Source organism: Microtus ochrogaster, assembly GCF_000317375.1.
Source record: "Microtus ochrogaster isolate Prairie Vole_2 chromosome 6 unlocalized genomic scaffold, MicOch1.0 chr6_random_2, whole genome shotgun sequence".
Lineage (NCBI taxonomy): Eukaryota > Metazoa > Chordata > Mammalia > Rodentia > Cricetidae > Microtus > Microtus ochrogaster.
Window position 1 is genome coordinate 12,296,075 of NW_004949095.1, and position 13,185 is coordinate 12,309,259.

At 40.2% G+C, this 13,185-nt stretch overlaps 1 protein-coding gene across 1 annotated transcript in view; it reads right to left on the reverse strand.

The window, feature by feature from the left end:
* The window catches only part of Mroh9 (maestro heat like repeat family member 9), a 64,377-nt gene that overhangs the window by 27,838 nt on the left and 23,354 nt on the right, over positions 1 to 13,185 (reverse strand). Inside the window, exons 9-14 of the mRNA XM_005363979.2 lie at positions 11,721 to 11,836; positions 7,602 to 7,751; positions 4,764 to 4,918; positions 3,649 to 3,814; positions 2,174 to 2,319; positions 674 to 811 (exon numbers count right to left, since the gene is read on the reverse strand). Coding sequence (XP_005364036.1) covers positions 674 to 811; positions 2,174 to 2,319; positions 3,649 to 3,814; positions 4,764 to 4,918; positions 7,602 to 7,751; positions 11,721 to 11,836 — 871 coding nt within the window. The remainder of the gene's footprint in view (positions 1 to 673; positions 812 to 2,173; positions 2,320 to 3,648; positions 3,815 to 4,763; positions 4,919 to 7,601; positions 7,752 to 11,720; positions 11,837 to 13,185) is intronic.

The following is a 13,185-nucleotide window of genomic DNA, read 5'->3' on the forward strand; positions in this document are numbered from 1 at the left end:
CTACATAAATATAGTTTTCATTTAAAAGCATATATACCCAAAGTACATACAGTTACAGTTTTAGAAACATCTAAAGCCCATGGGCCACAGAAAAAGTATTCTCTGAGTCAGTCACAACTACAAAGACTCTTTCATGACACCAAGACCCTGTATTCACTGAATTCTTGAATTTTTTTGTGATTGTCAGAAAATCAGATCCCTATCATCAGAAGGGTTAAATAAAAACAAACTGAACAACTCTTCAAAAATATTTCTACTGCAGGAATTTTTTTTAAAGTATATTCCATTGTATTTTCCAGAATATGCTTGGTTTACTGGGTATGGACCTTGGGTAGATTTCTCTAAAGCTAGAAGGCATTTGGCACTTTTGAGTGTCCACAGAGCAGAGATCAGCTAAAATCAGAGAGGAAAGCATCACATTTATCTTAAGCTCTTTGTATGTAAGAGAGGCTATTTTATGGGTGGATGAAGAAGAAAAGAAAGGAGGAAAAAAAAGAAAAAAAAAGAAATTATCTCAGAATAAATCTTTTAAATCACCAAAAGATCAAAAATCAAGTTTCAATGTAGGCTGTTAGGGAAGCTTTTGGGAATGTGTTCCCACATGAGAGCCTGGAGGTAGATGCAGAGGAGAAGATGGGGAGCTAGAGTCCTACCCAGAGTCCCCTGTTCTTACTTGGCAATGACCTGGATCCCGTACTGGTGATCCATGACTTGAGAAAACTGGTCCCAGAAATTCTTTTTCTCTAGAGCATCGTGCACTTCTTCTAGTCCAGAGCAATTCAGCAGAACCTTCAGGCCGTCTCGTACGTAGCTGAGGCCCAGAGAAGAAGAGACAGTCTAAGACAGTGACCCACACATAACTGAGTACATGCAACTTGACTTTCCATCTATCTCGGCAAGGATACAGTTTTAGAGAGAAGGATGCCTCAGAGGATGGTAATTGTTAAATGCTTTTCATCTTCCCTGATGAACAGTGTGTAGAAGGAGTGGCGGGTTGTGTTCCCGGCACCGGGCCGCCTGCATAGCTAGCTTTACACCCAAAATAACAACACACAAATTGTATTCTTTTAAACACTGCCTGGCCCGTTATCTGTAGCCTCTTACTGGCTAGTTCTCACATCTTGCTTTAACCCATATTTAGCAATCTGTGTAGCCCACAAAGTGGTGGCTTATTGGGAAGGATCTTAACTTGTGTCCATCTTGGAGAGGAGAGCTATGGCGTGTGTCTCACTTCCCTCTTCCTCTTAGAATTCTGTTCTGTTTACTCTGCCTACCTAATTTTCTGTCCTATCAGGCCAAGCAGTTTCTTTATTAATTAACAAATGAAACAACAGCTAGATAGAAGACCCACCTACATCAACAGTGCATGGATTGCAAAAGTTAAAATATAAAATGGTAGCACATAAAATTTAGGTTGAATCACATTAACAAGCTTACTAGCTTACCCAGAAATGTAATGACTTGGTAGAACTGTCATTTTTCTTTGGTTGGTGGTGGTGGGGGATGTTCTAAATAAGCAAGATAGGTTTCTGTCTTCTTAGGGATGGGTTGGTGTATATCATTTTTAGAGGACGATGAATGGATTAAGTATCTTAACGAGATCAGCCGTGCTCTGTTTGCCTTACATGGTCATACCAGACACAGCCAATAACTGACAGTTGTACTTTGACTTTCCTTTCAGGGCAGGGAAACTAGCTTTCTTGTCCAAAAGGAAATGGTGACCTTTGTCCTGAAACAGAGGGCGGTTGTCACACTGCTCTCACCTACCTCATATCCACATCAAACTATGATAGCCTTCCAGTTTACAATGAATATTTGCACTCACTCTTCTGTTTTGTGTGTGCACCAACTCTGAGAGGTTGCTATTGGAGCATATGGAATGGCAGAGTTTTAAGTGTCTTTGGATCGAATGGCCCTTTCTGCTTCTTCCTCTTCTCATTGACCTGACAGACCTGTGTTCTGAGCTCGTGACTCTTCTGTGTGGTGCATATAGAGAGGAGAGGTCCTAGTGAATGGTCATGTCCTCAACATGATTGCTTTTCTGAAGAAATACTACCCTTAGAGTAGAATAAATGTGAGCAGAACCTCCCACAGTCTTACAACAAGTCCCACACTAGCCCACGTGAGATGCTGGACCCTTCTCTCCCCACGACCCCAAATAGCACTCTCTTACAGAGGTCTGTCCTTGCCCGTGTCTTTTAGAAGCTGGCTGCAGTAGAAGAGTTGAAGCATGAGGGCCATCAGGAACTCGGGGAAAAGCTTGGTCACCACTTTCCTATAGGAATTCACAGGTAGAAATGTGCACAGGGCCTGGGATGCCTATTGGGGAAGGAAAATGGAGTTAAAAAAGGCAACTGTCTCCCTCCAAACATCATACAGAGGGCAAGAAAGACTGCACGCCTTTCCCAGACTTCTTCAGCATGCATGCGTATTGGTTAGCAGAACCTGGGCCAGGCATTATTGATAAGGAAATTCCAAGGCACTGTTACTGGTTCCCTCCCAGCCACCCAATTTGTGGAAAGAAAGCTGATCCTCACGGAGGGCTTATATCCTAAGGTCTCCTTCCTTTGTAGTCATAGGAATAGTCTGACTAGTAAGCAAAGTCTTCGTTAGGTTTCTTTAAACCCCAGGGAAGTGATGCAGTCAGCAGAAGGTACATCAAGTCATCCTTGAATCGCTTGAACTCTGCATAGTGACCTGACAATACCCACTACCATCCATACGCACATCCCAACACCTCATCAATAAACAATGGCACCCCTGTTCATTACATTTCTCTCATGGCCCAAGCATCACCACACTTGAGAGGAAACTGGTAGACAGAAATGATGTCAGTACCGACACGACCACTGAAGTTTCTATGACTTAGCTGGTGGCTATCTCTCTAAAGTCAAGTACAGGTCTGCCCTTGGGTTCCCTCAGATTCTTTGGCTTTCTTGCCATGTCAGGCGCATCCTGACAATTTTGAATGTCATTGGTCCCCATAAGCTCATAGGAGCAGATTAGGAGGTGTGGCCTTGTTGGAGTAGGTGTGGCCTTGTTGGAAGAAGTGTGTTACAGTAAGGGTGGGCTACTCCCAGTGTCACAGTCTGCTTCCTGTTGCCTTATGATCAATGTGTAGCCAGGACCATGTCTGCCTGCATATTGCCAGGCTCCTGACCATGATGAGAACCTCTGAACTGTAAGCTGCCACTTGAATTAAATATTTTCTTTTATAAGAGTTGCAGTGGTCATGGTATCTTTTCACAGCAATAGAAACCCTAAGTAAGACAACAGGATTTGTGTTCTGCTTTCTGTCCTTTCAAGATGCATATAAGTACTATCTTGAACCATCCCAGGATTCTGATTTTAAGCCATTTCCATATGGAGGTATGCCATGTCCTACTTACCTTAAACCATCCCTGTCACCCTGTCTCCCTCACATACACTACCATATATTTATATCCTGAATATAAATATTCATTCCTTATCTTTGTATCTTGGCAGATTACACGCGCTATCATCAAGATGTATCACACAATAAATGTGTTTTAGGTGGATGCATGCACGAAGGAGACTGTGCCGAGGAGGCGTGGCCTAATCAGTGAGGCTAGGGGATTCACCATCAGGAGGACAACAGGGAGCAGAAACACTCATGGCAGCATTTACCGCCACAGGCATCAAGTTGGTGGCATCCAGGGAGAAGCGCCTTCTTTCTACCAGGGTTTCCTCCAACTCCCCAGGCTTTCCTTTCAGTATCGACAAGATCGTCTTCAGCACTTGGGGCGCGACACTTGACTCGGTGCTCGCCGCTTGCCACATCAAAAGCAGAGCCCTGTAAACACAAGGTATTGAGACCCATGCTTGCTAGTCGCTGCTTTAAGTTCTGTGCAGCCTGTAGAAGGGAAGTGACACTCCCTCCCCCACAGCGTAGGAACTGTAAAAGTGAAGCCCTGTGATTTTTCTAAGCTCTTTTAATGCACTTGTTAGAGCTGTACTGGCCCATAAGCTCAAAGTAATGGGTTTGGTTCTTTAAGATTTCTTGTGGTCCCAGGTCATGAGTTTCAGATGAACAGTTAACGGGCAGAAGATTCTCAGTCTTAGTAATAATAAAATAAATTTATTTTATGTTTTTACTTGCATATATGCATGTGGATGTCTGTGTGTGTGTGCACACACATGCATGTGGGTGCCTGTGGGTGACAGAAGAGGGCATTGGATCCCCTGGAGCCAGAGTTACAGGTGGTTGTAAGTCACCCAGTGTGAGATCTCAGAATTAAACTCTAGGACTCTGTAATGGCAGCTCTTAACCGCAAAGCCAATTTTTTGGGCCTTATTTTGGTAATTAACTTTTTTTTTATTCTATTGGTGGGTCTAAATAGCGTAAGTCAAACATTTATAAATAAGAAAATCTCTATGTCTGGGAGATTTTTTTCAAGGAAAAAATGATTAAATTAACACAGGCAAGAGAAACTCATTATCTTTTTGAAGCAAGTTTCCTTTGGTAAGATTTGTAACAGCATATAATTTAACACTCTCCCACAGTGACACTGATAAAATCTTGGGGTCCTACTGTGTGCTAACCATTATCCAAAGTTATGCATAACATATGAACATACTTAAAACTTATAGCCAGCATAGATGGTGCAAAAAAAAAAAGGATTTTTTTTTTTCAGAAAAAGAGATTATGCCTATCTACAATAAAGAAAGACTTTAGCTTGGCCATATGACCATGGAATTTGCGGGTAAGTGTATACAGAGGGGCAAGATGCGGAATGCCTTACTCATCTGCAGGGACTGGGAACTCCATGAGTTGAAAGATCACCTTCTTAGGGGATGCTCTTATCAGCAGGCTGATGACCCGCAGCAAGACATCCTTCATCGTGTGGGAAGAATTCCAAGTGAGCTGCTCATAAATGTCATCCACAATTTTAGACACCTGGAAGAAGAATCTTTGTAGGTCAGCAAAAGTGTCACCTTCTTTGTTTACCTTTAAGCCTAGCCATGTCTTGGTTTTATGAACTCAACCTTTATTGGAAGGACCAATGTAGCAATTAGCATACAAATAAGCAATAGCTGAAAGTATATTTATATTATTACAATGCAAAATATTTAAGGTCAGGAACTATAAAGTCATGTAGTTATGGATATCGGGGGAAATAGCTTTAAAAACATAGCTGGGTTGAGGCGATAAATTGCCAAACCGTACTTCTGTTCCGTTTCTCTTTGGCTAGTGATTTGCTGTAGTAGAAGCTAGTTTTACACCCCTGGTTTTCTTGTTGACTTTCCTTCCTGCCTCCAGCGATATGCTATGGCTTTTTCTAGGCTCTCTGAGTGCTCTCTCCTGTTGGAGCACTCCGTCTGGTTAAGGAGAGGACCACAGACCTCCCATTTCCCTCAGGTTGTGTTTGCTCTATGGAATGTCTTGCCCACAGCAGCTCTGAGAACTCTCTAGGATGCGGTCCTTTATCTGGCCTGCTCTCTGAATTTGAATGACTCCCCTGTCTACCTTCTTTCCCAGTCCATGATTATATCAAGAGAGGAAACTGTGAGTCCCATGTGTCCATCGTTGTCAGGACTGTCTTCATGAGTCTGTGACCTAAGGGTCTGTATGAGGATCCATGTGCAGATCCTCTCAGTCTCGTCTAAAACTTAGATTTTTTTCATTTTAAAGTTTTGCAGTTTTTGAGATTGGGCTTTATAATTCAATCCCAATAGGACAATTACAGGGTATCCTTGTAATATTGTGAGATTTGCATGGTTCCTGGTGCTGGACAATTCTATATTCTGTCAATTATATTTTAAATAAACGCTGATTGGCCGATAGTCAGGCAGGAAGTATAGGTGGGAAAACCAGACAGGAAGTAGAGGTGGGCTAATGAGAACAGGAGTATTCTGGAAAGAAGGAAGCTCTTTCCGCAGTCCTGTCCAGACACCGAAGAAGCAGGATGCGACCTGCCCCACTGAAAAAGGTACGAAGCCATGTGGCTAACATAGATAAGAATAATGGGTTAATACAAGTTTTAAGAGCTAATATGAAGCCTGAGCTAATGGGCCAATCAGTTTATAACTTATGTAGACCTCTGTGTGGTTTTCTTTGGGACCTAACAACTGTGGGAACTGGGCAGGACAGAAACCCCAACCAGCAAGCTTTCATGTTACAACTTCCTGCGGCCCCAGTTACATGTGATGGTCATTGTGCTTCTTCATGTGCATAGGATTGCCATAATTTGTGGAAGTCCAGTGGAAAAACAAACTGGATACCAGAGGCATTTAACTGCAATCACTTAGCTGGAAAAGGATGGCATAGAAAGGAAGAGGTGTGTTTTTTTTGATAAGGTGTGTTTGAGCCTAAAGGCTGCTATTTTGGCTAAACAAAGGAGCCCCAGGGATCCACCTGTCTCAGGTGAATATCTATAACTCAGGACTAGAGTTACAGGCATATTTCACTGTACTTGGCATTTATCTAGGTATCAAAATCAGGTCTGCATCATTGACCAGCAAGCGTTTTACCCACAGTCATTTCATCAGTCTGAGACGTGAGGCCTTTAAGAGATGACTACGTCTTGGGCATCAGTGCTTATGAGGTTACTATGGTTATCCCTAGGAGTGGGTTCCTTGCTCTTGGGGTGGGTGTATGATTAGAGAATGAGTTTGGCCCTTTCTTCTTTGTCTTGCAATGTTCTCTTGCCTTTCCTACTTCTCCCAGGAGATGACACAGCAAGGAGGTCTTTGCAAGGTAAGAGCTATGGGTTTCCCAGAATCAAACACTGTAAGAAACGAACCTCTATTCACTATAAACTGTCCATTCTAAATGTATTCTGCTTTTGTAATACAACAGCAATTTATTTATTTTCAATCTTTCCTTATTTGTCAGGATATTGAAGGCAGAAAATTCTAATAAGATATGTGAGTGACAATAAGTGAAATAAAAACAGTTGAGTTAATTTTGTGCAACTCCTGGTAAAACTGACATGCTTATTCATGTATGAACTACACAATACAAACCTCATTATTTTGTTGATTCTGCATTTAAATTAATTATTCTTATATTCATAAATCTAATTGTCACTATACAAGTACATATGGATAAAAGATGCTAATAATGAAAAAGTAAGTTTTCTTTTCACTAAGACATCTAATAGCAAATAAAAATGTCATAAGGAATTGAGAGAAAGAGGTCATAAAGTAAAGGGAATAACCCAAAACTTCCATCTTTTTAACTTCAAATGAGACATAGTTCTATATTTCATATTGTACTGGGCTGCACAAATTCCTTACCCAGTGTTACTCCAATATGAGAGTCCTTGAAAATGTTTCTTAAATGCTACATGGGAGACTTCAATTACAAAAGTATTTGTTATTAATACAATTCTCTATTAAAATCCAGCAAAGTAAACATGGCAAAATGTTCTAATTTTTCATGATTGGTAAAAGAATATTCATTATAACAGTGCCGACAATTTTTCCTGTTTGAAACATTTCACAAAAGCCTCATCTGATTAAAGTGACTCAGTGAACAATAGCAAGAAATTGGGATGTAAAAAAATAGATAACAAAGCTGAAAAGTGGACTTTTGAGAGCACTCTCTGTTCTCCTTAGCTCGTTGCCAACTACATCACCATGGTGATCTTCTGAGCATGATATTCCAAAGTCAGCGTCAGTAAGGACGCGGCCTCCGAGGCTGTCTCATCATCAGGAGAGGAAAGTTTCTTCAGGAGGGTCCACACAAAGTCAGTCAGAAAGGTGGGCAGTAGTATTTGTCCCACACTCTGAAACCAAAAGGACATTTGTGACCACCAGGGTAAGCAAGACACCGAAGCTTAGATATTTGGGGGTAAGGCAGAATTCTAGACCAGGCAGAAGTATAAGACATTCATGAACTATGGAACCTGCTTTTTTTTTAACTAAAAAATGATGGAAAGTGTGTTGTGGTAGTGTTTGTGAAATGACAATCAAAATCCAGGTATTATACAAAACCCAGGTATTATACAAAACCCAGGTATTATATAAAACTTACTTCTGCTTTTAAAATAATTCCAGTGCCAAATATTACCCAGATGCCTTCAACATGTGAGAAACAAATGTGGTTCACAGAAGATCCTGGAGAGATAGGCTGAGAGAGTCAAGGTGATGTGAAAGTACACATTTTTCTTTTCAGTGGGACAGAGAGAGACAGAGATGGGGAGAAAGGATGAATGAACATGACCCATCATAGAAGTTCCATATGCCCATGACTGAGGTCTAACGATTGCTATGGAAACGACTCCTTTTGAAGCTTGAGGACTATCCACAACTATAAATGATCACAGGACTAGAAAGGGCAAAGGTGTCACAATTTCTATTTTTATTTTTTTCTTTTTCTGCCTTTGTGTGCAAAACAAATCATTCATGCAATTGGCAAATACCTCTAATCTCACCAATAAAAGATGATACCTGCTGTCTTTAAAGGGGTGGAGTCCTGAAGCTGGACTTTTCAGGAGCTATGAGCACTTGCTGCTCTTGCAAACGACCTGAGCTCTCTCCCCACCCCCACACAGTGGCTCACCACTACCCTAACTCCAGTTCCGGGGGATAGGATGCCCCTTTCTGACCTCCGTAGGTACCAGACAGCCATGGGATGCACATAGAGTCAGACAGACAAAAACAGAGAGATGAATTACTGTTCCTTTTGCTCAATAAGGCAGGTCTGAGGTCCAAGACAGCAGATTGCACCCAGCCCTCCACAGCTAGCCTACAGCTGCTCGACAAACCAGTGAGGGATGATAACCTTGGAAAGCTGTGGAGGAAACCCCAAGTCTACTGTGGCTGGGGGAGGTAAGTGAATTGCCACAGACTGTCAGAGTAAATTGTAAAAGTTAAATTTATGGAATATTACTGGAAGTGATACTTTCTTCATTGAAATATTTGTTTACTCAACAACGGTTTCTCTAATTTCTACCTAAAATTACAGGGAAAAAACCAGTTCCCAACGAAATCTAGAGCTGGTATTAGAAGATTTTGTCTTATAAAGCTGTGGATATGACGCTAGGTTGCGTGAAAAATTAGTTTGTGGGGACTGGGGAGATGGCTTGTGTGCAAGCATTAGGGTCTGTCTGAGCTTGGATGACCAGCAGTCGTGTGAAATCTGGGGACTGGTGATGTATATCTGTGAGCTCCGTGCTTGAGGCTGGAACAGACAGCTAGATCCTCGGACGCACTGACCAGCAGATCTAGCTGAATCAATCAACTCCAGGCTCAATGAAGAGACCATGTCCTAACAAAATGGACAATCAAGGCAGACACCTGATGTCAACTTTTGGACTCCATGTGGTCATACAAGGGTGGATGCTCCTCTCCTCACACATGTACATGCACACCCACGCACAAACATGCCCGTGGGCATCTAGAATCTAGAGATCACCTCCTCCATTTATTATTGTTACATTGCAGTGCTATGCATTCCTGATGCCACTTGAATTAGTGACTGGAAAATATACCATAAATTGATATTTTATAGCATGTATATAAAATGCTATGTATTCACATGTTATACATACTAGTTAAAAAACAAAAGCAAAATCTCTGCTAATCTCGCCATGGAGCAGGGTGGGGGAGTGGGCGTGGCCAGCAGGAAGTCCCGTCCCTAGCTGAGGAGCTGTTGTCATTTGAGGAGGAGAAGGGCCAGTTTTAAGACTATGGCCTCTGGTAGATCAATCACATTTTAGGGCAGGCCCAACACTCAAGAGTAATTTGCACAGAACGAATTGCACTTGATGTTTTTAATTTACTTTTATTTGAGTAAAAAACAAACAGGACCCAAGATTGGGTGGGCAAGGAGGTAAGGGTGGATCTCAGAAGAGTTGGGAGAGGGGATGAATGTGATCAAAATATGTTGTACAGAATTTTCAAGAAATAAAAATATTTTAAAAAATGTCGTAAAGAACAGCATTTCACAAACAGATGAATTATTCTGAGTTTCTTTCTATAAATTTCTGTGAGTGAGATTACTAGTTTGTATTGTATGAACTTGTTTTGGTGAATGCTATGTTCATGACCCTCTGAGAATTATTGATGAAGTCTTGGCTTCACCAACAGTTCCTGTAGAAAACAGAAGTGGCTTGACTTACAAAGCGTCTTCATGTTCAATACAGTCTTCACACGTTAGTGCTGTTTTGTGCCCAGCTCTCTTAGTGAACAACCTTGCTGTATCTCTGCTTGCATCTTCTGAACTTGACCATGGTCTCTTGAGTGCCTTGGTACAGAATTGGATTCCTCCCACCCATATGTGGGTATTCTTGTTAGAACCTTGAATTCTCTCAGCCCTCAGAGTAGTTTTATCTACTCTGGAGGTCTACATCTGTGTTGCCTAGTCATTGCTCTTCCATGCCTTGATACCCCTGAACTTTATGTTGTTTAACAATAAAAAAACTGAACAACAAATCCTAAACACATGGGTCTAAGGCACTCCAGCAAAAGAACTTCTAAACCTGATAAACACTGAACTCAGATGAGAGAGAATTCAAACCCAGACGTGTTGCTAGTAAGTCTCTGAAGCCACTGGGGGAAAGACTCCCAGATTTAATAGTCCAATCATGGTGCTCAGAGATCTATCCCCTGACATTGCACTGGAAGGGAGAGTGTATGGATAAAGAAGGGTTTGTTCGCAAGCTTACATAGCTTCCCAGTTTCCTTATGGAAATGGACATTTTCATACTTAATCAGTCTTGCAAGTTTTGAGGTTATGTATGTAAGAAAACCTCTTGTCTTTGTAAAGAGGTATCATCAGGTATGTACACACACACACACACGCACACACACACACACACACACACACACACACACACACACACACTGCAAACACCTGTATGGTATCTTTTGACCATGTATATCATTTAGATACATTGCTTTGGCATGTTCTTAGCCTTCCACAATTCTAACCATGTCAACCATGGGAAGAGAACCACTGCACTATATCTGGCGTTTGGAAGGAAGAACACCCTAACCCTTCTGATCCTAGAATATAGGCTAACCTGAGGGTCCTTCCCAGAACTTATGTTTTACTGTTGGCTCAGTATGTCTGTCTGAAAGTTGACAGCCCAACCGGGACCTAGTACTGGGGAGCCTTAGAAGGTAAGAAGTTTGAACTGTGAAAACTGAAAGAGTAATAAAGAGTTACAGATCTTAATGGTTTCTCTAGGATTAGCATAGGGTAAAAATTATTTGCTTAATACTGAGACTTATCAGCACACTGTGTAAATAGTCTTTTCCCCTTAAGATGATATGTTTATGCAAGTCAGGCTGGCCTTGAACTTGCCATACTGATGTTTCAGCTTCCCGAGTGCTAGGATTATAAGTATATATTATTATGCCCAGCTCTTTTTGTAAAACTTCATAAATTTTTAAAAAATAAAATCGAAGTTAAAATGTCATTCTGATATTTGTGGGGGAAATTATTACATGTTAGAAAAGAATTGTTGACTCCATTAATTTTGTCAAAAAAATTGGAACTACTCTACATATAGAAGTCTCATTAAGAAACATCTATATAAGAAGTAGTATATGTTAAATTGCTGTGATTGAAGATAGTAGACATAGTTCTTAAGTGACAAGAAATATAGGGAGCCACATGCTCTGTGCTTCAGTCATTTGTATTTCTGAATAAAGAAAAGGACACTGAAGTTATTAAAAACATTAACTTGAAGGAAATAAACTACGAGTAAGGGTAATAACACATTTAAAACGAACTACATAGAACATACCTTGGCAATTTTGTTTCTGTCTCCTTGTATGTCCTTGGGTAGTAATTCAAATTCAGAAGCTATCACCTTGGGGTTATCGGTTTCTCCAACACTTGGCCTGTGTTTTTCAATGTTAGCTGTGTTAAGGAAAAGAATATAAGGTTTTCATCCAACTACTGTTTCAACTTAAGATGTAATTATTTCCATTTTTCTAACCAATTCTGGATGCCTGCAAAATGCTGGTTACTTAACACTCTGCTAGTGGCCTATTCTCATAAAAGCTTAAGGTGGCATGGATCCAGAATTTATAAAGTCCTTAAATGAGGCTGTTTTTTAACACTTGTAATTTGAGTTTTCTATATTTTGTCTCCATATCATCCCAAAGAATCTGTCATTCCTTCTTCCTTGTTTTTTTCTGTTTTTAAAAAAGATTTATTTATTTATTATGTATACAGTGTTCTGCTTGCATGTCATAAGAGGGCACCAGATCTCATTATAGATGGTTGTGAGCCACCATGTGGTTGCTGGAAATTGAACTCAGGACCTTTGGAAGAGCAGCCAGTGCTCTTAACCTTTAAGCCATCTCTCCAGTCCTTTTTTCTGTTTTTTATTTTATTTTATTTTATTTTTTTCCTGTTTGTTGTTCCTCTTTCCTGATTGCTCCAGTTTTCTTTGCTCTTCTTTCTCTGATTTTCTGAGACCTTGTCTTTATTCTAAGACAGGCCTATCAGCCTGTGAATTACCTCCCAGTGCTCCTTTATCTGCGTGCTGCACGTTTGGATACATTAGATTTTTCACTTTCATTCAGTTCAGAATTTATTTCCTGTAACTTCTGTATTTGAATTGCAGGTTATTTAGGAGCATGGCATTTTGCTTACAAGTGCTTTGGGGCTTCCAGATATTTATTATTTTGATTTCTCATTTAAGACCATTTTGTCGAAAATAATTTAATTATTGTAGCCTAAAATATCTATCTCAAGGCTTATTTTTCTGTTGCTGGTGCAAAATTCTGTAAATGACTTTCATTACTCATTGCTGAGAAAAGACTGTTGAATTCTCTGACTGTAACTGTAGATCTTTCTCTTTGTTCTCACACTTCTATTTTTGGTAAATTTATTTCTATTTTTGTGATAATACATTTTATTGCTTTTAGGCATCTGGGTGTTCAGGGTTATTATTTATACTAGTTCTTCTATTATTGCATCATTATAAAACAGCTCTTTCCCCAGAAACATTTTCTGCTCTGAAATTTATCTTTTTATATTACTATAGTCCATATATTCTTTTGATTACTATTAGTATTTTTTGTTCTGTTCTAATTAATGTTTGTGTCTTCCTAGTTTAACAGGTTTCTTGCAGGCAGTATAGAGTTGGATCTCGCTTTTGTCTAATCCAACAATCTCCACCTTTTATTTTGGGGTATTTTGAACATTTTTATTTATTATATTGCAGTTTTCTGTCTTTCTCGCCTTGTTTTTTTTTTATA